Source organism: Bos indicus x Bos taurus, chromosome 11 (genome assembly GCF_003369695.1).
Source record: "Bos indicus x Bos taurus breed Angus x Brahman F1 hybrid chromosome 11, Bos_hybrid_MaternalHap_v2.0, whole genome shotgun sequence".
Classification (NCBI taxonomy): Eukaryota; Metazoa; Chordata; class Mammalia; order Artiodactyla; family Bovidae; genus Bos; species Bos indicus x Bos taurus.
In genome coordinates, this window is record NC_040086.1 from 72987446 (window position 1) to 73011227 (window position 23782).

Genomic DNA, 23782 nt, shown 5'->3' on the forward strand with positions numbered 1-23782 from the left:
CAGTGGAAACAGTGACAGATTTTATTTTTTGGGGTTCCAAAATCACTGCAGACAGATGGTGACTGCAGCCATGAAATTAAAAGATGCTTGCTCCTTGGAAGAAAAGCTATGACTAACCTAAACAGCATGTTAAAAATCAGAGACATTACTTTGCTAACAAAGGTCCATCTAGTCAAAGCTATGGTTTTCCAGTAGTTATGTATGGATATGTATATGAAAGTTGGACTATAAAGAAAGCTGAGCACTGAAGAATTGATGCTTTTGAACTGTGGTGTTGGAGAAGACTCTTGAGAGTCCCTTGGACAGCAGGGAGATCCAACCAGTCTATCCTAAAGGAAATCAGTCCTGAATATTCATTGGAAGGACTGATGCTAAAGCTGAAACTCCAATACTTTGGCCATCTGATGCGAAGAACTAACTCATTGGAAAAGACCTGATGCTGGGAAGGATTGAGGGCGGGAGGAGAAGGGGACCACAGAGGACTCAATCACTGGACGGCATCACTGACTCAATGGGACATGAGTTTGAGCAATCTCTGGGAGTTGGTGATGGACAGGGAATCTGGTATGCTGCAGTCCATGGGATCTCAAAGAGTCAGACATGACTGAGTAACTGAACTGAATCCTTTCTAGTTCAGAATTTCCAAAGTGATATTCTCATCATTTAAATTTCTTCACTCGGGTTTTTTCTATTTTGTATTTGCCAAGCTAACGTATTTTCTGATCAGGAATTTAATTCAGGAGACCCTGGTTTGACTCCTGGGTTGGGAAGATCCACTGGAGAAGGGATGGGCTACCCACTCCAGTATTCTTGGGCTTCCCTCGTGGCTCAGCTGGTAAAGAATCTGCCTGCAATGTGGGAGACCTGGGTTCAATCCCTGGGTTGGGAAGATCCCCTGGAGAAGGGAAAGGCTACCCACTCCAGTATTCTGGTCCGGACAAGTCCATGTATAGTCCATGGGGTCGCAAAGAGTTGGACATGACTGAGCAACTTTCACTTTCACTTTACATAGGGGAAGTATTAAAAAAGCGAAGGCTATACTTAGTGGATGTGGATTCTTGTTATATAGATCAGGAAAGATTGGACTGCTCCAGAAGAAGGGAAATACATGGGAGGCTAGAGTACTTGATTTGTTGAATATTAGTATAGTGAGATTTTAGTGAAGTTCTAAGGTTATTGATAGGTTCCCTTGTGCCTATTTCCAGTTGACCCAAATGTGCCCCCTCCTAACAAGTCAGGGACAACCATTGATATGCCTTCTGACATATGGAATAGCTAGCTATCTTTCAAAGAGCATGCAGGTGGTCTCCCCAGCACACATCTCACAGTACGGCCATCCAGATGGTCCCTTCACACCCCTGAGCCTTTGTACAGCTCTGGGACACCCCTCCCCACTTTGTCTTGGCAGACAAACCCACATTCTCCTTGGCACCTAGCCTGGGTACCTATTATATCCTCATAACTACCTTCTATTTATTCTCCATAAGCACCTACCATCAATTTAATGAAATAATAGTTAATGTCTATGAACCCCTTGTAATTGTTGAGTTGTGGCTCAGACAGTAAAGAATCTGCCTGCAATGCGGGAGACCTGGGTTTGATCCCTGGGTTGAGAAGATGCCCTGGAAATGGAAATGGCAACCCACTCCAGTGTTCTTACCTGGGAAATCCCTTTTGAAATTATTTTTGGATTTGGACTGCTGTTAAATTTTAAAGAAATGATAGTCTGGCCAGAAATTCTTAAAATTTCTGAATTCTGTAATAGCCCACTGCTATCTATGAAGTGAAGTGAAAGGGTTAGTTGCTCAGTCATGTCTGACTCTTTGGGATCCTGTGGACTGTAGCCCTCCAGGCTCCTCTGTCCATGGAATTCTCCAGGCAAGAATACTGGAGTGGGTAGCCATTCCCTTCTCCAGGGGATCTTCCCAACCCAGGGATTGAACCCAAGTCTCCTACATAGGACTTCCCTGGTGGCTCAGATGGTAAAGCGTCTGTCTACAATGCGGGAGACCTGGGTTCAATCCCTGGGTCAGGAAGATTCCCTGGAGAAGGAAATGGCAACCCACTCCAGTACTCTTGCCTAGAAAATCCCATGGATGGAGGAGCCTGGTGCAGGCTACCGCCCATGAGGTTGCAAAGAGTCGGACACGACTTCACTTTCACTTTCACTCCTACATTGCAGGCAGATTCTTTACCATCTGATCCCCCAGGGAAGCCCTACTACTATTTGTACATTTTCCCCTATTGCATTTAGAGTGATGTATTTTCTTAAGGATCAGACTGGCAAAGGAAAGCAGAGTGATACTTAACTCTTGACTGGTTCCTGAAACTTTAGCATAGTGATTTCTGGCAAACTGAAGCATTTGGAGTCTTCTGTTTTCTGAAACTATTTAGCTTTGGACTTGCATGGTATCTGCTTTATTTCATCTTTTGTGGTGACTAATCTGATTCTAACTGCACTAGAGAAAGAGTTTGAAGAGAGTGAGTTATACCAGATACACTGACTTTTTTTTTTTTTTTTTACTGTAGTTACTTCTCCACTAGCAAACATGGCCTAATAAATGCCTTGCAAAAGTCTGATCAATTAGATTAATAATCTTTTGTTTGATCAGCTGGGGATGGAACTTCCCTTTCCTAGCTGTTAACATCCTTTTTCTCAGTGTTTCTCATAAAAACATATGTTTCAGTTCAGTTCAGTCTCTCAGTTGTGTCCTACTCTTTGTGACCCCATGAACCGCAGCACGCCAGGCCTCCCTGTCCATCACCAACTCCCAGAGTCCACCCAAACCCATGTCCATTGAGTTGGTGATGCCATCCAGCCATCTCATCCTCTGTTGTCCTCTTCTCCTCCTGCCCTCAATCTTTCCCAGTATCACGGTCTTTTCAAATGAGTCAGCTCTTCGCATCAGGTGGCCAAAGTATTGGAGTTTCAGTTTCAACATCAGTCCTTCCAATGAACAAACAGGACTGATCTCCTTTAGGATGGACTGGTTGGATCTCCTTGCAGTCTAAGGGACTCTCAAGAGTCTTCTCCAACACCACAGTTCAAAAGCATCAATTCTTCAGTGCTCAGCTTTCAACTCTCACATCCATTCATGTGAGAAAAACACTGGAAAAACCATAGCCTTGACTAGATGGACCTTTGTTGACAAAGTAATGTCTCTGCTTTTTAATATGCTGTCTAGGCTGGTCATAACTTTCCTTTCAAGGAGTAAGCGTCTTTTAATTTCATGGCTGTAATCACCATCTGCAACAATCTTGGAGCCCAGAAAAATAAAGTCAGCCACTGTTTCCACTGTTCCCCCATCTATTTGCCATGAAGTGATGGGACCAGATGCCATGATCTGTTTTCTGAATATTGAGCTTTAAGCCAACTGTTTCATTCTCCTGTATCACTTTCATCAAGAGGCTCTTTAGTTCTTCACTTTCTGCCATAAGGGTGGTATCATCTGCATATCTGAGGTTATTGATATTTCTCCCAGCAATCCTGATTCCAGCTTGTGCTTCTTCCAGCCCAGCATTTCTCATGATGTACTCTGCATAGAAGTTAAATAAGCAGCGTGACAGTATACAGCCTTAGCTACAGTGATTTAATGATGGTTTATTTCTTAAATGCCCTTGGACATTTGTCAGCATTCTTTCTTAAAATCATTGGTTTGGTTTTGAATAATTAATGTTTAATGGTTCCAACTTAAAATATTTAGACTGAGATAGTAACATAGAAGGGCTTCCCTGGTAGCTCAGCTGGTAACAAATCTGCCTGTAATGCAGGAGACCCTGGTTTGATTCCTGGGTTGGGAAGGTCCCCTGGAGAAGGGATAGTCTACTCACTCCAGGATTCCTGGACTTCCCTGGTGGCTCAGATGGTAAAGAATCTGCCTGCAATGAGGGAGACATGGATTCGATCCCTGGGTCGGGAAGGCATGGCGACCCACCTCAGTATTCTTGCCTGGAGAATCCCCACGGACAGAGGAGCTTGGTGGAGTACAGTGCATAGCGTTGCAAAGAGTCGGACACAATGAGCGGTTAAGCACGGCACAACCACAGTAACATAGAAACTAAATGAGTGAAAGAGAATCAGACTGAATAACTTCAACATAGAAGTGTAAAACTTCAATATTCCCTAAATGGATCCATGACCTCACTGTGGTTCTCATGAAAAACTGGCTTCTTTACAGAAAGGGATTCAGCTGGTCCTAAAATTCATATGGAAATTCAAGGGACCCAGAATAGCCAAAATGATTTCAAAAGAGAAGAGCACATTTTGAAGACTCACACTTCTGAATTTGAGAACTATTGTACAAAAGCCATAATAATCCAGATTGTGTGGTACTGGCATAAGGATAGATATATCATCAATGGGATAGAATTGAAAGTTCAAAATTAAACCCATACACCTGTGGTCGCTTGATTTTTCACAAGGATTCCAAGACCATTTAATGAAGAAAGAATAGTCTTTTGAACCAATAGTGGTGGGACAAGTGGGTATCTATATGTGAAAGAATGAATTTGAACTGCTGCCTCGTGCCACATAATAAATTAACTAAAAATATGTCATGTGCTTAGTCGCTCTGTCGTGTCTGATTCTTTGCAAGGGTCCGCCGGGCTCCTCTGTCCATGGGGATTCTCCAGGCAAGAATAGTGGCGTGAGTCACCATGCCCTCCTCCAGGGGATCTTCCTGACCCAGGAATTGAACTGGGGTCTTGTGCATTGCAGGTGGATTCTTTACCATCTGAGCTACCAGGGAAGTCCAGGATCCTGGAGTGGGTAGCTTATCCCTCCTCCAGGGGACCTTCCTGACCTAGGAATTGAACCGGCATCTCCTGCCCTGCAGCCGGATTCTTTACCAGCTGAGCTACCAACAAAGCCCCGAAAATATGTCATAGACCTCAATATAAGAGCTAAAACTATAAAACGGTTAGAAAAAACTTAGGTATTAATATAAATCTTCATGAACTTAGATTAGGCAACGCCTTCTCAGGTTTGACGCCAAAAGCGCGAGTGAGTAAAGAATGAGTAGATACAGTGGATTAATCAAAGTTAAAAACTTCTGTACTCTAGTGGATATGACTAAGAAAGTGAAATGACTACTCGCAGAATGGGAGGAAAAATTTGCAAATCATATGTTTCATAAGGGACTCATATCTATAACATTTAAAGGACTCTTACAACTCAGTGATGAAAGACAGACAACCCAATTAAGAAATAAGCAGAGTGACTCATAAGGGGAAGAGGTTTCTTTTTGAAATAGTGAAAAATGTCTAAAAACTGTGGTGATGGTTGTACAACTAAATTGAATACTTTAAATGGGTGAATTCTATTTCAAAAAACCTGTTATATTAAAAAAACAGGACTGAATGGTGTATGTATGCTGCTGCTGCGTCGCTTCAGTCGTGTCCAACCCTGTGCGACCCCATAGACGGCAGCCCACCAGGCTCCCCCATCCCTGGGATTCTCCAGGCAAGAACACTCGAGTGGGTTGCCATTTCCTTCTCCAATGCATGAAAGTGGAAAGTGAAAGTGAAGCCGCTCAGTCGTGTCCGACTCTCAATGACCCCATGGACTTCAGCCTACCAGGCTCCTCCGTCCATGGGATTTTCCAGGCAAGAGTACTGGAGTGGGGGTGTATGTATAGAAGGATAGAAATTTTGTGAGAGCCAGGTGATGAAGGAAATAATTTTAATCGTGACATCAAGGTAAAGGTTGATTGAAATGAGATTAAAAGAAATCTTTGCTTCAATTTTTGGTCAATAAGTATATTCACCAAAAACCTGGAAAAATCCTTCTTTTTTTTTCCTATACTGTGGAATGAGCAGAAATGAGAGATGACTGTAAATATTGGTAGAAGAAGAAAATTTATGACAGTTCCCTTTCCCTCTGTTGAGTCAAAAGTTGCTGCCAGATCTTACAAAGGCAGTATGAATGGAAAAAAAAAAAAAAAAAAAACCTCACATTGGAGGTCAGAGTTCCTTGAAGTGGGCTTAACGTTCAGGGAGACTTTTACAGCAAATTTTGAAATGCAAACAAAGTTTGATTCATAGCCTCATGTAATTTAGGCTTTGTTCTAGTTACTTTGGCTATATATCACTTATCCCCGAACAGTCATTTATTTTACATCTTTTTTGGGGTCTGAAAACAGAACGTCATCCAGTGCTGATGTCTTGACTTTGCTGCATGAACCTGAGGCCTCTGCTGGAGGCTCAGACTCAAGGCTGGGTCATTTGACTTGCTCACTCACGTGTTTGGCAGTTGCTGCTGACTTTGAGCTGATGGACTCGGTTCCTCTGCCTACCAGCATCTCTGTGTGGTCTCTCCACATCCAGCTACTTTGGGCTTCTTTACAGCAATGATGTCCAGCTTCCAAGCATCCTCAGAGAGTGAGAGCAGGGCCAAGCTGTCCCAGGTTTATCACCCACCTTCAGAAATCAGGCAGTGTTCCTCTGCCACACTCTCTTTGTAGAGGCAGTCACCATGACTTCACATGCAGGTGGAGGGAAATAATCTTTAGCTCTTGCTGGGGAGGGGCAGTGTACTAGAAGCACATAAAACAGTGGTCTGGAAATACTGGCATGGCCCTTTCTCGAAAAACCCAGTCTGCCTCAGACATGGAAGGGGACCTTAGAGATCAGCTGGTCCAGTTCCCTGATTTTTCAGATGGGGCCAGTGAGGCCAAGAAGAAGGGATGTAACACGGCCACGGTCATGGTCCAAGGTTGGTGGTCAGACTGGGGCTGAAATTGAGCTTTCCTGACTCTAGGCTGAGGTCTTTCCTACTCTACCACTGATTTTCACTTTGCAGAATATTTAATTCATTCACTCATATCATGAGTGGTCCTGCCCTAGAGTTTTCCTAGACTAGCAGACAGACTGATGTAGGCAAAACTGCTGACGTCGTGCTTGGCATGGAGTGGGCACACAGAAGTGTTTCTTAACCCTTCTTCTCCACCTTGTGTTTTAGCCAAAGAAGGCCTATTTGACATGTTATGTATAGCCTGTGCCAACACAATAGAATAGTCACTTCCCCAGTGTGTGGAAATTAAATGGTAAATCTAATTGAAGGTTTTTTATTTGCCCTTTTTCAGGTGCTCAGAATTTTGATGTCATACGACTATCAACTTACAGAACAGCTTGCAAATTACGATTTGTACAAAAACGATGCAACCGTAAGTCATTTCTACTCATTTCTATGATAGAGCTCTTGATAGTGTAAAGGTTTATACTGTGTTCTAGTCATATTGTAATGTTAATTAAGTTATTTTTTATCATAAGTGTTTATTAGAATGTAAGCTTCATAATGGAAAGAACTTCTTGATTTATTCTGGGTGTCCCTCAAAATATTTAAGAAACTCAGTACGGTAACCAGCTTTGAGATTACTTAATTCTTTAAATGGGAGAATTGATTTCTCCTTGTCACTGTTTTTAGTGAAAAGTTTTATATAAAATTAATGCAATTTATCAGTTTCTGGAGGGAATGAAAAGCTAATATTTTGATAAAGGTATAATAACAATGAACTTTGTAAATCAGCCTTTTCTATAAACAGTTGCTTCCACAGTTGCTACTTATGAAATAAATATATGTATGTGTATATGTATATACACAGGCATATAAAATCCTTAATTTGTGTTCAGAGAACTAATTTAGAATTATTGTACTTTTCTCATATATGTGTTTGTGTGTGTATTAAGGAAAAACTGTTTTGTGTAATCTAAAGATCATTAGCCTTAGAGTGGGAAAATCTGTTTTAGTCTAGGTTTTGTTTGCCATTTATTATAAGTCACTTTGTATCTAAATACTTCTACACTGCTTTAAGTCCTACTCAGAAATTCTAGCTTAAAATTCTCTTTGAAGAGTTTACCGTGCCATCCTAGATTAAAGTCATGTTTCTTCTCTGGATTTCCCAGAGCATTGTTTTTCAAATTATGGGTTGTGACCTGTTAATGGTTCCTGAAACCGTTTTGGTGGACTGTAGCCAGAATTTAAAGCATGTAATGGAGAGAAAGAAGAAGGGCAAAAAGCTAGAATATAACTTATATAGTAAGGCATTTTGTGGAACATGTTTTTTATATATCTAGAAGTGTGTGTGTATGTGTGTTTTGATTAAAATACATTTTTGTGGGTTGTCAAAAAGTTTGAAAACCACTGTCCTAGGGCAACTACCAGTTTTATAATTCTTCCTATAATTCTTGAAACACATTAGTCTGTGTGTGGGCTGAGCCAGGCTAATGGCATTAGTAATATAAACAAAAGATGCATGGTTTTAGAAGTTCTATGTTGTCACATATGATTCTTCAATCCACCTGAAATTTTTCTGTGGGTGGAGAGTATAAGTAGGAATCAAATTTTTTCCATATGTATGTTCAGTTGACCTTACACTGTTTATTGAAGAGACCATCCGGTTTCTACATTACTAAAAAAATCTTTCTCTCATATTCATTAGGAGAAATGCACCAGAATGTTAATAGCTGTGTCCATATATGAGAGGATCTGCTTTTGGACTCTTGTGTTCTATTGGTCTATTTGTCTATCCTTGTACCAGTCATCATTGTTACAGCTTTATAGCATGTTCTGAATATCAGGTAGAACAAGTCGCCCTACTTTGTTCTATAGAGACATATTGCTTTTTACATTTATTTTCACACAAATTTTAGAATCCGTTAATTTATACTAAAAACATAATTTAATTATAAAATTAAAAATTTAATTTACATATGGTAAAATTCATCCTTTTAATATATAGCACTTGGGATTTTCTTGGGATTGCATTGAATCTGTAGATCAAGTTGGGGAGAATTGCTATATATCCAGTGTTGAGATTTTATTCTATAAACATGGTATATCCCTCCATTTATTTAGATTTTCATTTTCTGCTAGGTATAGGTATTTTGGTAGAGATGCTACACATCCTTTATTGGACTTATTCCTAAATTCTTGATGATGTGTAATTCTGTTATACGTTTTTAAAATTTCATTACCTGTAACTGGTATGTGGAAATGCAGTGACTTTCATATCTTGATTTGTATCTAGCAGTCATTCCAGACTCACATATTAATTTTAGTGATAAATGTATAGAGTTTTTATGATTTTTAATGTATATAATTTTGTCATTTGAATGAGTTACACTTCTTTATTTCCAATGTTTGTACTGATAATTACTGCATATTTATATGGTTTAGGATCTGAAATACAATAGGAAGGATGATAGTGGGCGTTTTTATCTCATTCTCAGTATTAGAGAAACGGCTTTCAACATTTTACTGTTAAGTAATATGTTTGCTGCAGTTTTTTGTAGATCTCCTTAATCAGATTAAGGAAGTTCCTAGTAGTATGGTTCTTCATTTCTAAAGATAAGGCTTATTTTAAAAGTTTTCTTTTGATAATTATATCTGACTTAATTTTGTTTTAACCAGAGGACAATGTTTATATGACTTTAATCCTTTAACATTTATTGAGATTAGCTTTATGACTCAGGGTAAGGTCAATATTTTTTTAAGGTCAATTTTTATGCGTATTCCTTTTATTCTTGAAAGTAAAGCATATTTTCTGATCATTGGGGCAGGACTTCATATGGTGTCAATTATGCCTACTTTATTGGTTGTAAACTTTGTCTATGACTGTACTTATCTTTTTATATGTTTATTCTGTCACTTGCTAAGAGGAGTATGTTACTGTCTCCCACAAAGCTTGTGACTTTGTCTTTTTGAAGTTCTGTTACATTTTGCATTGTGTATTTTTGAAGCAGCAAAGGGGAGGCAAAAAAGAAGTGAGTAGGACTAAGTGCTTATATACTGAGTTGAACAAAGAGTAGCAGTTGTGGAAAAATAAAATATCGAGAGACTAAAGACAAGAGTTGTTTTAGTGAAGTCAGTACAGATTTCTCTGACACTCAATTCACTGCCTCTGGTGATGAGGATGTTTCTTTCCTCCTGAAATAGGGAGGGCATTGTTCACATGGGACTTTTTATTTCTGCTTTGGGGAAGAAAGGGGGAGGTCAGAGTGTCCTTTTTGGCATCTGCTGTTTTTCAAGTGTCTTTAGCTCAAACTAATCCATAGGTCAAAGTGACATATTTTGGGGTGACATATTCTGCCATTCTCACTATTCTTTTTTAAAACTTACTTATTTATGGCAGTGTTGGGTCCTCATTGCTGCGTGGGCTTTCTCTAGTTGCAGAGAGTAGGGGCTACTCCCTCGTTGCAGTGCAAGGGCTTCTCCTTGCGGTGGCTTCTCTTGGTGCGGAGCACGGGCCCTCGGGCACGTGGGCTTCAGTAACTGTAGCATGTGGGTTCAGTAGTTGGGACTCCTGGGCTCTGGAGTGCACACTCAGAAGTTGTGGTGCACTGGTTTAGTTGCTCCACAGCATGTGGGATCCTCCAGGACCAAGGATCCCACCCGTGTCTCCCGCATTGGCACTGAGCCACCAGGGAAGCCCTACCCTTCACTCTTCTATTAAATATAAATAAATGTAAAGTTCTTATAGCTTTCTGATAAATTAAAACTGTGGAGTTGTTGACAACTTCTTTTCTTTGTGTTCTAGTCCATCTTGTTGATATCTGGAACATGATTGAAGCCTTCCGAGACAATGGCCTTAATACACTGGACCATAGCACTGAGATCAGTGTGTCCCGCCTCGAGACCGTCATCTCATCCATCTACTACCAGCTGAACAAGCGCCTTCCTTCCACTCACCAAATCAGTGTGGAGCAGTCCATCAGCCTCCTTCTCAACTTTATGATTGCTGCATATGACAGGCTAGTACCTTCCCTGCTTACTCCATCTTAAGAATATTTCTCTCCTAATCATTCTTCTTTCACACTGCCTTGCCAGGGCTTGTCAACTCAGAGTCACAGTTAATAGGGAAATGAATTAGTATAAGTCCCTTCTAAAGACTGGTTCAGTGCCAGAATGACTTACTGTCCTGTGGCATGTCACATAGTAACCTCTGTAACATTAGGGAGAGTCAGAACACTTGAGACACATTGTTTGGTAAAAGCATAGATACCTTAATATTGATGTTCTGTATCCAGTGAAATATAGCCAAGTTGTACATTTGATTATGAGGCTTTCTATCTGACATCCAGGCTAACTTTTCTTTATGATGAAATAACAATTGCCCTTGGCCTATAGTATCCTGCTTTCTCTTTATTTATGTTTAGGATTCTATTTTAATTTTTTTCCATGTAGAACATTGTGCTCTAAACCTTCAAACAATAGAAGAAAACTAAAGATACTCCAAAGTAAAACAGAAATGAGTTGTTATATTGGTATTTGTGGAGAATGAAGTTTGTATGATAAAGAATAAAAAAGAATCATAAATGATGGAAGCACTGAGGTTATTTTCTCGGAACTAAGGATTTAGTTGCTGATTCCTGCTATACTGTCAGCTATCTGGGTTGGATGGGTTCATTCTCTCTCCTTCATTTTTATCTCTGTAGAAAAGCAAGTTCAGGTATTTGTAGAATGCTGTTAGTTACACTTTATAATATTGAAGTTTCTGTGAATTAATGGTAAAGCCATTCAGATGTCAAGGCCAGGTCACACAGAGGCAGTCACCAAATTCACAACATTTTTAAAGATGTTATCACATTAGATATTCCATCCATTTAATCACAGTTTTTTAAAAAGAAATTTGAATTCTTAAAATATGAGTCCCAGAATTCTAGTGCCATTTTCTTAAAGCAGTTTAGATGAATGAATTCAGTAGCTTAGTTTTACACTGTCCAAGGAATGCTTCCTCTGATGCAAAAACCTTGGTAAAAACTGTTGTTCTGTGGTGAGTAAACAGTACCTTATCATGATACTGACTTGCTGAGGGCGTCAGTTCAGGGCCGTGCAACACAATGTAAGAAACAGTATTTTAAAGTCAGAAATAACGACCATCAGTCAGTCTGTCAGTTCAGTCGCTCAGTCGTGTCCGACTCTTTGTGACCCCATGAACCGCAGCACGCCAGGCCTCCCTGTCCATCACCAAGTCCTGGAGTCCACCCAAACCCGTGTCCATTGAGTCAGTGATGCCATCCAGCCATCTCATCCTCTTTCGTCCCCTTCTCCTCCTGCCCTCGATCTTTTCCAGCATCAGGGTCTTTTCCAATGAGTCAGCTCTTCCCATCAGGTAGCCAAAGTATTGGAATAAAAATCATCTGACAACTTAAAAATGACAAAGCGGAGATTATAAACTTTGATTCTATAATTATATCAGATAAGTTAACTACTATGACTAAAGATTAGAGGAGAAGGGAGAATGAAGATATAGCAGAGGGAGAATGGGAAGACCAAAGGGAAGGGCAGAAGGCACAGAGGCGTCCTAGGACATGGTAGGGGAAAGCTGGACACGCACAGCAAGAGACAAAGGAAAGCAACGGACGGGAATCAGACGAAGACACATCAGTAGAGGGCACGCTGAAGAGAGCCAGGAAAGATGAATGAGTTACGAAGAGTGAGGAGTAATAGTACGACAGTGCTGACTTTGGTAATTCATGTCTGATGCGTGGGCATGGGCGTCAGAGTAAATCATCAAAGCTTGACTAACCTTGAAATCTTTATATGATACGAGCTTACTGAGTTAGCACTCTGGAAATTGAAATTGGCTTTCTTGTACCAAAACAAAAAGAAAAAATCTGGTTGTCAAAATCTTATTTTTGAAAATCAGGACATTTTGTTGTTGTGAGTGAAAGTCACTCAGTTGTGTCCAACTCTTTGCGACCCCATGGACTATACAGTTCATGGAATTCTCCAGACCAGAATACTGGAGTGGGTAGCCTTCCCCTTCCCCAGGGGATCTTCCCAACCCAGGGATCAAACCCAGGTCTCCTGCCTGGCAGGTGAATTCTTTACCAGCTGAGCCACAAGGGAAGCCCCAAATACTGGAGTGGGTACACTTGTCCAGTGGATCTTCCTGATCCAGGAATCGAACCGGGGTCTCCTGCATTGCAGGCGGATTCTTTACCAACTGAGCTATTGGGGAATCCCCTTTTATTGTTAAATAGTTCAAAAAGGAGTAGTCTCTTTATATAAGGGCCACTGTGTTACTTAGGCTGGAGAGTTCCTTTGATATGTAGAATTCATGTTATTTTAATTGATCTTTTCAGGCTTTTTTGTTGCATAAGTTCTCAGTGTTAAAATTTGCATGTACCAATTACTTAGTTATTAAATTCCCTCACCTCCAAACTCATAGTGAAAGTTTTGGTCAGGTTATTTCTGATTATTATTATAATAGATTGTGAGACCTTAAAACAACCATATGGAGCAAACAGGATCTCAGACTTTCTCCCTTAAGTGTATACTTTCTTAGGAATTAATTTTTTGAAACTTAGAATTTAAAATACTTCACATTTGACAATTATGAACATTGTAGAATGCAAAGAATAACATTATAAACTTCTGTGTGTAGGACTTTAAGCTGTGAGGAGCTAGCCAGAACATTCTGTGAGCCTCAGTTTTTCCTCCGTCAGGCCCTTGGGACCACAGTTACAGTACGGTAGTTACATGGCCTGGTCCAAAGGTACAGAGGGTGGTGCTTTAACCAACATTGTTTTTCTCTTTGTAACACGGATATCCAAATTCCCAGCATGAGGGACAGGAAGCCTTCTCGACTCTTCTTCAGTTGAGCCGATTTAGAGTTTGTGGTTTATTAACCTTGTTTCTGTTTCCAGCGCCTGTAGTAGTTCCATGTCTTCAGCTGTAAGCAGTAAGAAGCTTACTCACATGGGCTTTTCTGGTAACCGGCGCACAGGCTCACATGGCAGAGGAGCCAGAGGCAGGCCAGCCCTGGATTGTGGTTGCCCCAGGGCCCTGGCTGCATTTCTTTATAGTGGTCTTGGCTTTGCCCACCTCTTCTATCACATTTATCCTTCTGCTTCAGAAAATGCCTGCTAGCAGCTACTAAATGTTTCTGGTCAAGCCTAGGTAGGCAGAGAGAGCCAGTTTTCTTTTAACACCAAGCAGAAGTACTGGAGTCTCCCTCCAGAAATGTGCATTGGGGCCATGTATGTGTGAGTGTTAGGTGTTTAGTTTTGTTCTGTTGTTTTTAGCTGGAACAAAGGATTTATGCCTTTAGGACCAAGGGCAGTTAAATTCTCACCCTTAACCCATGTTGCCTCATCGTGGGGACAGTTGCACTGGGTATAAAGGTACCGACTACAGTGTTCATTACTAAATTCCTTGCAGTGCATTGGAAACTTGTTGTTCCCCTTCTTGTTAAGTAGTCCTGCGCTGCATCCAGTCCTTAACCTGAAACTGAGAGTCATTATAACTCTTCCTTCCTCTGTCAGCCCCAGCGTTCAGTCAGTTACCAAGTTCTTTGATTTCTGCCTCTTGAATAGCCATCAGGTCTATGAACTCCAGTAACGCTGAAGAAGCTGAAATTGAACAGTTTTATGAAGACTTACAAGACCTTTTAGAACTAACAACCAAAAAAGATATCCTTTTCATTATAGCGGACTGGAATGCAAAAGTAGGAAGTCAAGAAACACCTGGAGTAACAGGCAAATTTGACTTTGGAGTACAGAAAAAAGCAGGCAAAGGCTAATAGAGTTTTGCTAAGAGAACGCACTGGTCATAGCAAACACCCTCTTCCAACAACACAAGAGAAGACTCTACACATGGACATCACCAGATGGTCAACACTGATATCAGATTGATTATATTCTTTGCAGCCAAAGATGGAGAAGCTCTATACAGTCAGCAAAAACAAGACCAGGAGCTGACTGTGGCTCAGATCATGAACCTAAATTGAAGAAAGTGGGGAAAACCACTAGACCATTCAAGTATGACATAATCCCTTATGACTATACAGTGGAAGTGAGAAATAGATTTAAAGGACTAGATCTGGTAGACAGAGTGTTGGATGAACTATGGACGGAGGTTCATGACATTGTACAGGAAACAGGGATCAGGACCATCCCCAAGAAAAAGAAATGCAAAAAAGCAAAATGGCTGTCTGAGGAGGCCTTACAAATAGCTATGAAAAGAAGACAAGTGAAAAGCAAAGGAGGAAAGGAAAGATATACCCATTTGAATGCAGAGTTACGAAGAATAGCAAGGAGAGATAAGAAAGCCTTCCTCAGCGATCAGTGCAAAGAAATAGAGGAAAACAACAGAATGGGAAAGACTAGAGATCTCTTCAAGAAAATTAGAAATACCAAGGGAACATTTCATGGAAAGATGGGCTCAATACAGGACAGAAATGGTATGGACCTAACAGAAGCAGAAGATATTAAGAAGAGGTGGCAAGAATACCCAGAAGACCTGTACAAAAAAGATCTTCATGACCCAGATAATCACAATGGTGTGATCACTCACACTCACTTAGAGCCACACATCCTGGAATGCAAACTCAAGTGGGCCTTAGGAAGCATCACTACGAACAAAGCTAGTGGAGGTGATGGTATTTCAAATCCTAAGAGATGATGCTGTGAAAATGCTGCACTCAATATGCCAGCAAATTTGGAAAACTCAGCAGTGGCCACAGGACTGGAAAAGGTCAGTTTTCATTCCAATCCCAAAGAACGGCAATGCCAAAGAATGCTCATACTACCGCACAATTGCACTCATTTCACATGTTAGTAGAGTAATGCTCAAAATTCTCTAAGTCAGGCTTCAGCAATATGTGAACCATGAACTTCCAGATGTTCAAGCTGGTTTTAGAAAAGGCAGAGGAACCAGAGATCAAATTGCCAACATTCGCTGGATCATCAAAAAAGCAAGAGACTTCCAGAAAAACATCTATTTCTGCTTAATTGACTATGCCAAAGCCTTTGACTGTGTGGATCATAATGAACTGTGGAAAATTCTGAAAGAGATGGGAATACCAGACCACCTGACCTGCCTCTTGAGAAACCTGTATGCAGGTCAGGAAGCAACAGTTAGAACTGGACATGGAACAACAGACTGGTTCCAAATAGGGAAAGGAGTACATCAAGGGTGTATATTGTCACCGTGCTTATTTAACTTATATGCAGAGTACATCATGAGAAACACTGGGCTGGATGAAGCACAGGCTGGAATCAAGATTGCTGGGAGGAATACCAATAACCTCAGATATGCAGATGACACCACCCTTATGGCAGAAAGTGAAGAAGCACTAAAGAGTCTCTTGATGAGGGTGAAAGAGGAGAGTGAAAAAGTTGGCTTAAAGCTCCACATTCAGAAAACTAAGATCATGGCATCTGGTCCCATCACTTCATGGGAAATAGATGGGGAAACAGTGGAAACAGTGTCAGACTTTATTTTTTGGGTCTCCAAAATCACTGCAGATGGTGATTGCAGCCATGAAATTAAAAGACGCTTACTCCTTGGAGGAAAGTTATTATCAACCTAGACAGCATATTAAAAAGCAGCTATGTTACTTTGTCCACAAAGGTCCATCTAGTCAAGGCTATGGTTTTTCCAGTAGTCATGTATGGATGTGAGTTGAGCTATAAAGAAAGCTGAGCATAGAAGAATTGATGCTTTTGAACTGTGGTGTTGGAGAAGACTCTTGAGAGTCCCTAGGACTACAAGGAGATCCAACCAGTCCATCCTAAAGGAGATAAGTCCTGGGTGTTCATTGGAAGGACTGATGTTGAAGCTGAAACTTCAGTACTTTAGCCACCTGATGTGAAGAGCTGACTCATTTGAAAAGACCGTGATGCTGGGAAAGATTGAGGGAAGGAGGAGAAGGGGACGACAGAGGATGAGATGGCTGGATAGCATCACTGACTCAATGGACATGGGTTTGGGTGAACTCCGGGAGTTGGTGATGGATAAGGAGCCCCGGCGTGCTGTGGTTCGTGGGGTTGCAAAGAATCGGACATGACTGAGCGACTGAACTGAACTGAACTCCCCGTCCCCATTACTACATCCTAGACCTCTGGCATCGTCTTTTGCCTGGACCACTGCTATAGCTCCTGATTTTTTACCCCCGTATACTCTTTTTGCCCTCATCATTGAAATAACAAACACCCACCAATCCACTGTCTAACCTAAGCACTTAAACATGAACATTGACAATTATTTACGTTTATCTCTTCTAACCCATCCCACTGACCTGTACCTAACTGAGGTGAACCCTGTCCTAATTTGTGTTATCATTTCCTTGTTTCTTAAAAAAACATTGTTTTCACATATATGGACATAAAGTATTATCTAAGTTGAAATATTTTTACAATTATAAAAAGAGTGCCATGCTGATGTACTATTGTATTATTTATTTTTCATCCACTAATACGTTTTAAAGATTCATTCATGTTGCGTTTATCTATAGTTCAGTTATTTTAACTAGCATAAAATGTTCTGCTGTATTTCTACACTACCATGGTGTTTTCTAGATATTTGCTCTAGGAAACAACACTGCTTGGAATATTCTTATACATGTTTCATGGTACATTGTCCAAATGTTTTGCTTGGTTCTAAACTGAGGCATAGTATTGCTGAGCTGTAGGGTATTTGAAAGTTCAGCTTTAAATGGAATTGATATTTATTTATTTTAAGTATTTATTTATTCATTTATTTGGGCACACTGGGTCTTAGTTGTAGCATGTAAACTCTTAGTTGTGGCATGTGGGATCTAGTTTCCTGACCAAGGATCAGACCCCGGCCCCCTGCATTGGGAGCTTGGAGTCTCAGCCACTGGACCATCAGGGAACTGATTTTTAGAAAGTATCATATGATTCTTCCAAACTGTACTAGTAAATAGGAGATCCCTTTGATTCACATTTTGTAAGCCTTAGAGTGCTCAGACTTCTTAGTTTGTTAGTTTTGTTGTTTTTCACACTCCTACATTTTCAAGCTTCTATCAGAAATTATTTTATTTCTGCCTGAAGAATACCCTTTGGTATTTCCTTTCTGCAAGTCAGATTGTGACACATTGTCTTAATTTTTGTTTGAAATTTCCATGTTCATACTTGAAGAATATTTTCATCTGGTATACGAGTTTTGGTTGACATTTTTTCTTTCAACATTTTAAGAATATTGTTCTAATATTTTTGTAGTTTCTGTTATTTCTGATGAGAAATTGACAGTGAATGTAATTTTAGTTGCTTTGATGGTAATCTGTCAATTTCCTTTGCAACTCTTAAGATTTTTTTTTTTCTTTTTCTTTTTTCTTTTGGTCTTCGGCAATATTACCATGATGCCAAATGAATCATTCTTATATTTCTTAAATACAATAAGCAGAGCTTTTTGGTAAGATCTGGGCTTTTAATCCAATATCTAGATTCCCTATGGTTCTTTTTATACTGTTTGCTGTTTCTGGTATTCATTCTTGTTATCTTATTTCCTTTTTGCCTTATTATTTTATATTATGTGAGAAACATATTCCAAAATTTTAAAATTTGTATTATGTATCAGAGATTATATTTTAAAACATTTTGCAGAATACTTTGAGGCCTAGGAGAATGTTTTCCTACAGAGAGGGTTTCTGTTTGCTCTTGCCAGGTGCCTGGAGACCTCAGCAGTCCGGAGGCACCTGAGTTCAGTTTCCAGCCCAGCCTGTGTGAGGCCCTGTGTCACTTCTGCACACTAGCGGTCCAGGTGCAGCCTTTGGCTTTCAACCCAGAGTGAGGGGAGGAGGAGCAGGCAGTTTCATCAGGATTCAGTCTTTCACGTGTCTCTTCCAGCTCCTTAATACTTTCAGAGTTACTACTCTGTGATTCAGCCTTTCTGAGCTCTCCTCTGAGATCAGAAAATTGCTTGCATGGAAAAAGTGGTTTCAGCCATTGCCCTCAGCTCTCTGGTCATCCAGCTCCTTTACATTAGGTGACTCACTTATTAGTCCTCATTTGCATTCAGAAAGATTAAAATTTTTTTTCCCCCATCTTTTCTACTTTTACTCAGAGAAAGAGGTGATCAGAATAAACTGATCTGTCATTGCCAAATATTTCCTCCGTTTTTATTTATTTTTTTTGGAATATTGTCATATTTACTTCTTCTGTCTCCTCTTGTTTCTCATCTATGCTTCAATTCTTTGACTTTCTCTGCCTCCTTTTGGAAGAGTTTTATCAGTCTGCACTTCTCCTCATTAATTTGTTCTTTGTTTAGAGCTGTTTTACTGTTTGTCACACTTATTATGTTATTTTTCAGTTAACTGTATTTTTCAAACCTAGTATGTCTGATTCATTCTTTATGTGATTTGTAGTTCTTATTTCATTATCATTAGTTTCAGGTATACAACGTAATGATTCAATATTTGTATATTGTAAAATGATCACCACAATAGGTCTATGCTGTGCTATGCTAAGTCACTTCAGAGAGTTAACATCTATCCCCATACATAGTTACACAAATTTTTTTCTTCTGATGAAAACTTTTAAGATCTCTCTTAGAAGTTTTCAGATATCCAATACAATGTTTTAAACTGTGGTTACCCTGCTGTACGCTACCTCCCCATGACTTACGTATTTTATAACTGAAAGTTTGTATCTTTGACCCCGTGTCCCATTTTGCCCACCCTCCACCCCTTGCTTCTGGCAACCTCCAGCCTATTCTCTGTATCTCTCAACTGGAAATTTCTTTTTTTTTAATCAACAGATTACACATAAAAGTGAGATCATATGATATTTGTCTTTACCCATTTCACTTAGCATACTGCCCTCAACGTCCATCCATATTGCAAATGCAAGATCACCTTTTTTTATGACTAATATTTCATTGTGTATGTATGTATGTGTATATGTATGTCTTTGTATATATATTTATATACATACATATACACCGTATTTTCTTTATTCTGTTCATATACTGATTGACTCCTAGATTGCTTCCATGTCTTGGCTGTTGTAAATAATGGTTCAGTGAACAGATAGGTGCATATATCTTTTTGAGTTAGTGTTTTCATTTTCTTCCAATAAACTCCCAGAAGTAGAATTTCTGGATCATGTGGTAGTTCTATGTCTAAATTTTTGAGGAACTTCCATACTGTTTTCCATAGTGGCTGTACCTGTTCACATTCCCACCAGCAGCATACAAGAGTTTCATTTTCTCTGCATCCTCATCAGCACTTCTTATTTACTATTTTTGACAATAGCCATTCCAACAGATGAGACATGATATCCCATTATGATTTTTATTTGCATTTCCCTGAAAATATATTTTCATATGTCTCTTTAACATATTTATTAGGTTTATTTAAAAATTCCCAGTCCATTTGCTCTAATACTTATACTTTTGAAACTGATGTAAGTTGTCTTGTTGATTTTTTTTTTTTTAAGATAGTTGTACCCTTGAATCCAAGGAATTGTCTTGGGTTGGATATTTGCAGTAGATGTGGGCAAATTGTGGACATGTAGGCTGGAGTGTCCACATGCATATATGGTTTTTCAAAGTATGGGGTGTGCTGGAGGTGGCAGGAAAAGGGGACCAGATTCTCCCAATGTGGGAGCATCAAGTGTCTGAATCCCAGATGGTGAATTTGACTTTCCAGGTCATTTTGAAGGTATATTAGTCATTGTACAGAGATATAGCATATTTTAATGAGTAATCTATTGGTTTGATTGATAGTTTTAGTATTTAGATATATGTTTATGGGCCTCTTTTTGTAATCATGCTGCTTTAGGGGGAGGCCTGGTACCAGCTATTGATTGAACCATAATGGTTTCTTTTCTTTTTTTTTAAAGATTTTTTTAATATGGACCATTTTTGAAGTCTTTATTGAATTTGTTACAATATTGCTTCTATTTTATGTTTTGGGTGTTTTCTTTTTTTTTGATTATGAGGCACGTGGGATCTTAGCTTACTGACCAGTGATCAAACTCACAGTCCCTGCAGTAGAACGCGAAGTCTTAACCACTAGACTGCCAGGGAAGTTCAGAGTCATTGTGATTTCTGATAGATTATTTTCTAGAAGACTTACCTCATTTTGAATTGATGGTCTAAACTTTTATAGTTTAAACCTGATAGGAGATTCTTCTTGGATAATTATTGTATTCTATGTTTTCCTCTGTAAGAAGGAAAAATGTTTTATAATGACTTCCTAAGAAATTCCTTTACACTTTACCTATTGAACCTTATCTTCCCTCCTATTTTTTTAAATCAAGATTTGTTTTGTAAGTGAGTCGGTGACCTTCACCAAAACGAGATATAGTGAAATTCCACCTTTAATGGAACAAACCTGTTAAAAAAATCATATATCTAATGAAACTAGGCTTGGATAAAATCTTCAAAGCATATCTACTAAACATATCAGTGAAAGGCCCAGGGTTATTGTTTACCATCTAACATAACTATAGAAAATACTCTTTTAAATTTGAGCAATCTGAAGATTCCTTTAGGCTAAAGACTTTGATACATCTAATTTATGATGAATTTTATAGGAAAAACATTTCTGTGTAGTTTGGAAATATGGCTGAAAATCATTTTAAAATCTTGTTTTAGCAGTTTAATTTGGATACATTAAAAGTCTCCAAAGTTTCCTTTTAATACTGGATGCAAGAAAATGAAGCAATATAAAATTTAAAAAAAGCAAAACCGAACTAGTTCACTTTAAATAAAAACAATGTATTCCTTAAGTTCTGAATGTGCCTAGCATGTTTATGGAATGGACATTGCTGAAAAAGGATATTATTAGGTTATGGTCTTCCCCATTAGTGATTTTTAAACAAAGGTACAGTTTCCTGGGAGACACAAACATTTCATTTATTTATGTACAGTATTTACTGATACCTCTGCCTGTTCTTTGATGGATTCAGGATGACAGGGAAAAGCCAAGTAAAAATAAAGAATTAGTGCTGGATGGGAAGCTTTTTATGCCCTCGATAGTAGCCTATTTAGCTCCTAGAAAAGCTAAGGTTAGTTAATTCTTCTAATTCTTAGAAGATCTGACCATAGCTTTTTCAGGAAATTTCCAGGGGATGGTGAAGAACGAGCTGGGCTTTTGAATGTTTTATAAAGGTGAAATCCTAAGGGGAAACCTGTTGCAAAATGGAGAACAGTCGCTTTGGTGGCAGAGGAGGAGTGGAGCCCGTGTGTCCACACAGCACTCTCTGCCCTGTAGGATATTGCTGTGGATGGTATGCATTGTGTGATGTGATGGGTAGTGTGACCCCCGAAGCCAGTTCACTGAGCCCTAGTCTAAGTGCTTGGTGACAGAATTACTTTGAAGTTCATTTGTTTCTCTACCCATCACTTCCTTGCTCTTTAAATTTTAAAGCTTTTGTTGTCTCCCAAGAGAATACAAGTATTTGTGCAAATTTTCAGACAGTACTCTGATTTCAGGATATGCAGACCTGCAAAAGGCTTGACCATTAGCTAAAAAAAAAAAATTCAGATAAAAAAATTGTGAGGGGAGAAGTTGTTATTTTGGTCTTTATTTTATTTTTTCCTTTTCATCTTTTTTTTTTTTTAAGAAAAGGCAAGAGGAATACTTTTTCCGAGGGTTGCTTTTTCCTTGCCTTTGTTTTTCCTCTGAAAGTAAGGAGAGCGGAAATAACAGAGGAACTTCTCCAGTCCATTCAAAACTCACCTCTAAAGTAATCTGATGAAGACACTATTTTCATCATGTAACCTCCCACCTTGGAAACACTCAAAGATTCATCTGGTTTTTCAATGAAGTTTGTACTCCTCAGGTCTGATGCCGTATGTGTGTGTGCTCAGCCGTTCAGTCATGTCCGACTCTTTGTGCCCCATGAACTATAGCCCACCAGGTTCCTCTCTCCATGGCACTTTCCAAGCAAGAATACTGGCATGGGTTGCCATTTCTTTCTCCAGGGGATCTTCCTGACCCAGGGATCGAACCCGCATCTCTTGTGTCTCCTGCATTGGCAGGCAGATTCCTTACCACTAGTGCCGCCTGGCAAGCCCTACACTATCAGTCCTTAATTCCGTACTCACACCAAGCTCTAATTAAGCTCCTTGAGGCACTATTCAGTTTTCTGATATGGCATTCTCATTTCTTCTCTCTATGCATTTTGGTTGGTCTTCTGCCCACCACCCCCTCCCCATCCCTGGTTTTTCCCACCCTATAGTCTTCCCTGTTATCAGCAATTCCATTTTCATCCCTATGAGGACTTGTCATGCTTGTCTAGATCATTATTTTGAGTTTCAACTGTATAATGCTGTCAACTGCTTTATAATTATACAAATACGATTAAAAGTCCTTGAGAGCAGAGATTCTACCTTTTATTTCTGCAATGCTGGATTCTTAATAAATATTTGTAGGATTGAAATGAAAATTAACAGGCATTCTGATTGTGATAAATTTGAATAATACTCTGTGTTGATTTTACTTGATTAAGCTCTTTGACATTTGCAAATAGATTCTTGATTTGCTGTTGATTATTGCATAATACATTCACAGTGAAGTTTTGTAAATGAAGATTAATTGGAAAAATATGAGTTTTTGAAAATCCAGGAGAAATGCTGTTATTACTCTTAGTTAGCTACGTGTGATAATTGGACGGGTAATAGTGTTTCTGAAGTAGAAGTCTATTTTTATGCAAGAATACTAATTTATGGTTGGCAGCATTTACAGTTGTTTGCCAAAGATGTAAAAACAGCTTGTTTTCTTAAGTAAAAAGTGCTCCCCATAGTCCTGTTCTTGAAAGTATTAATTTGAATAACAAACTCTTAATTAGATAGTGCAAAGCTATCGACAACCATTCAACTTGGGTTAGTTTAAGTATCCAAAAATTTGAGACTTTACTAAACTGAAATGAGCAAATTCCCATGCAAAAGGCACAGGTGAGGAGTGCAGAGACTTCTCAAGGTACCTGCATGTTAAAACATAAGTGTTTATTCAGTGACTCACTGTCTGCTTAGCTTGGCGCAGAGCTCATCGCGGTGTTGTCTCAGTGTCGGATAAGAACTCTTTTT

At 39.3% G+C, this 23782-nt stretch overlaps 1 protein-coding gene across 14 annotated transcripts in view; it reads left to right on the forward strand.

Annotated features, from left to right (window-relative positions):
- Nucleotides 1-23782, forward strand: part of DTNB (dystrobrevin beta) — a 241726-nt gene that overhangs the window by 36535 nt on the left and 181409 nt on the right. For all 14 annotated transcript variants that reach the window (XM_027555895.1, XM_027555906.1, XM_027555893.1 and 11 more), the window contains exons 3-4: nucleotides 7083-7163; nucleotides 10536-10749. In XM_027555895.1, the coding sequence (XP_027411696.1) occupies nucleotides 7083-7163; nucleotides 10536-10749 (295 nt within the window). The remainder of the gene's footprint in view (nucleotides 1-7082; nucleotides 7164-10535; nucleotides 10750-23782) is intronic.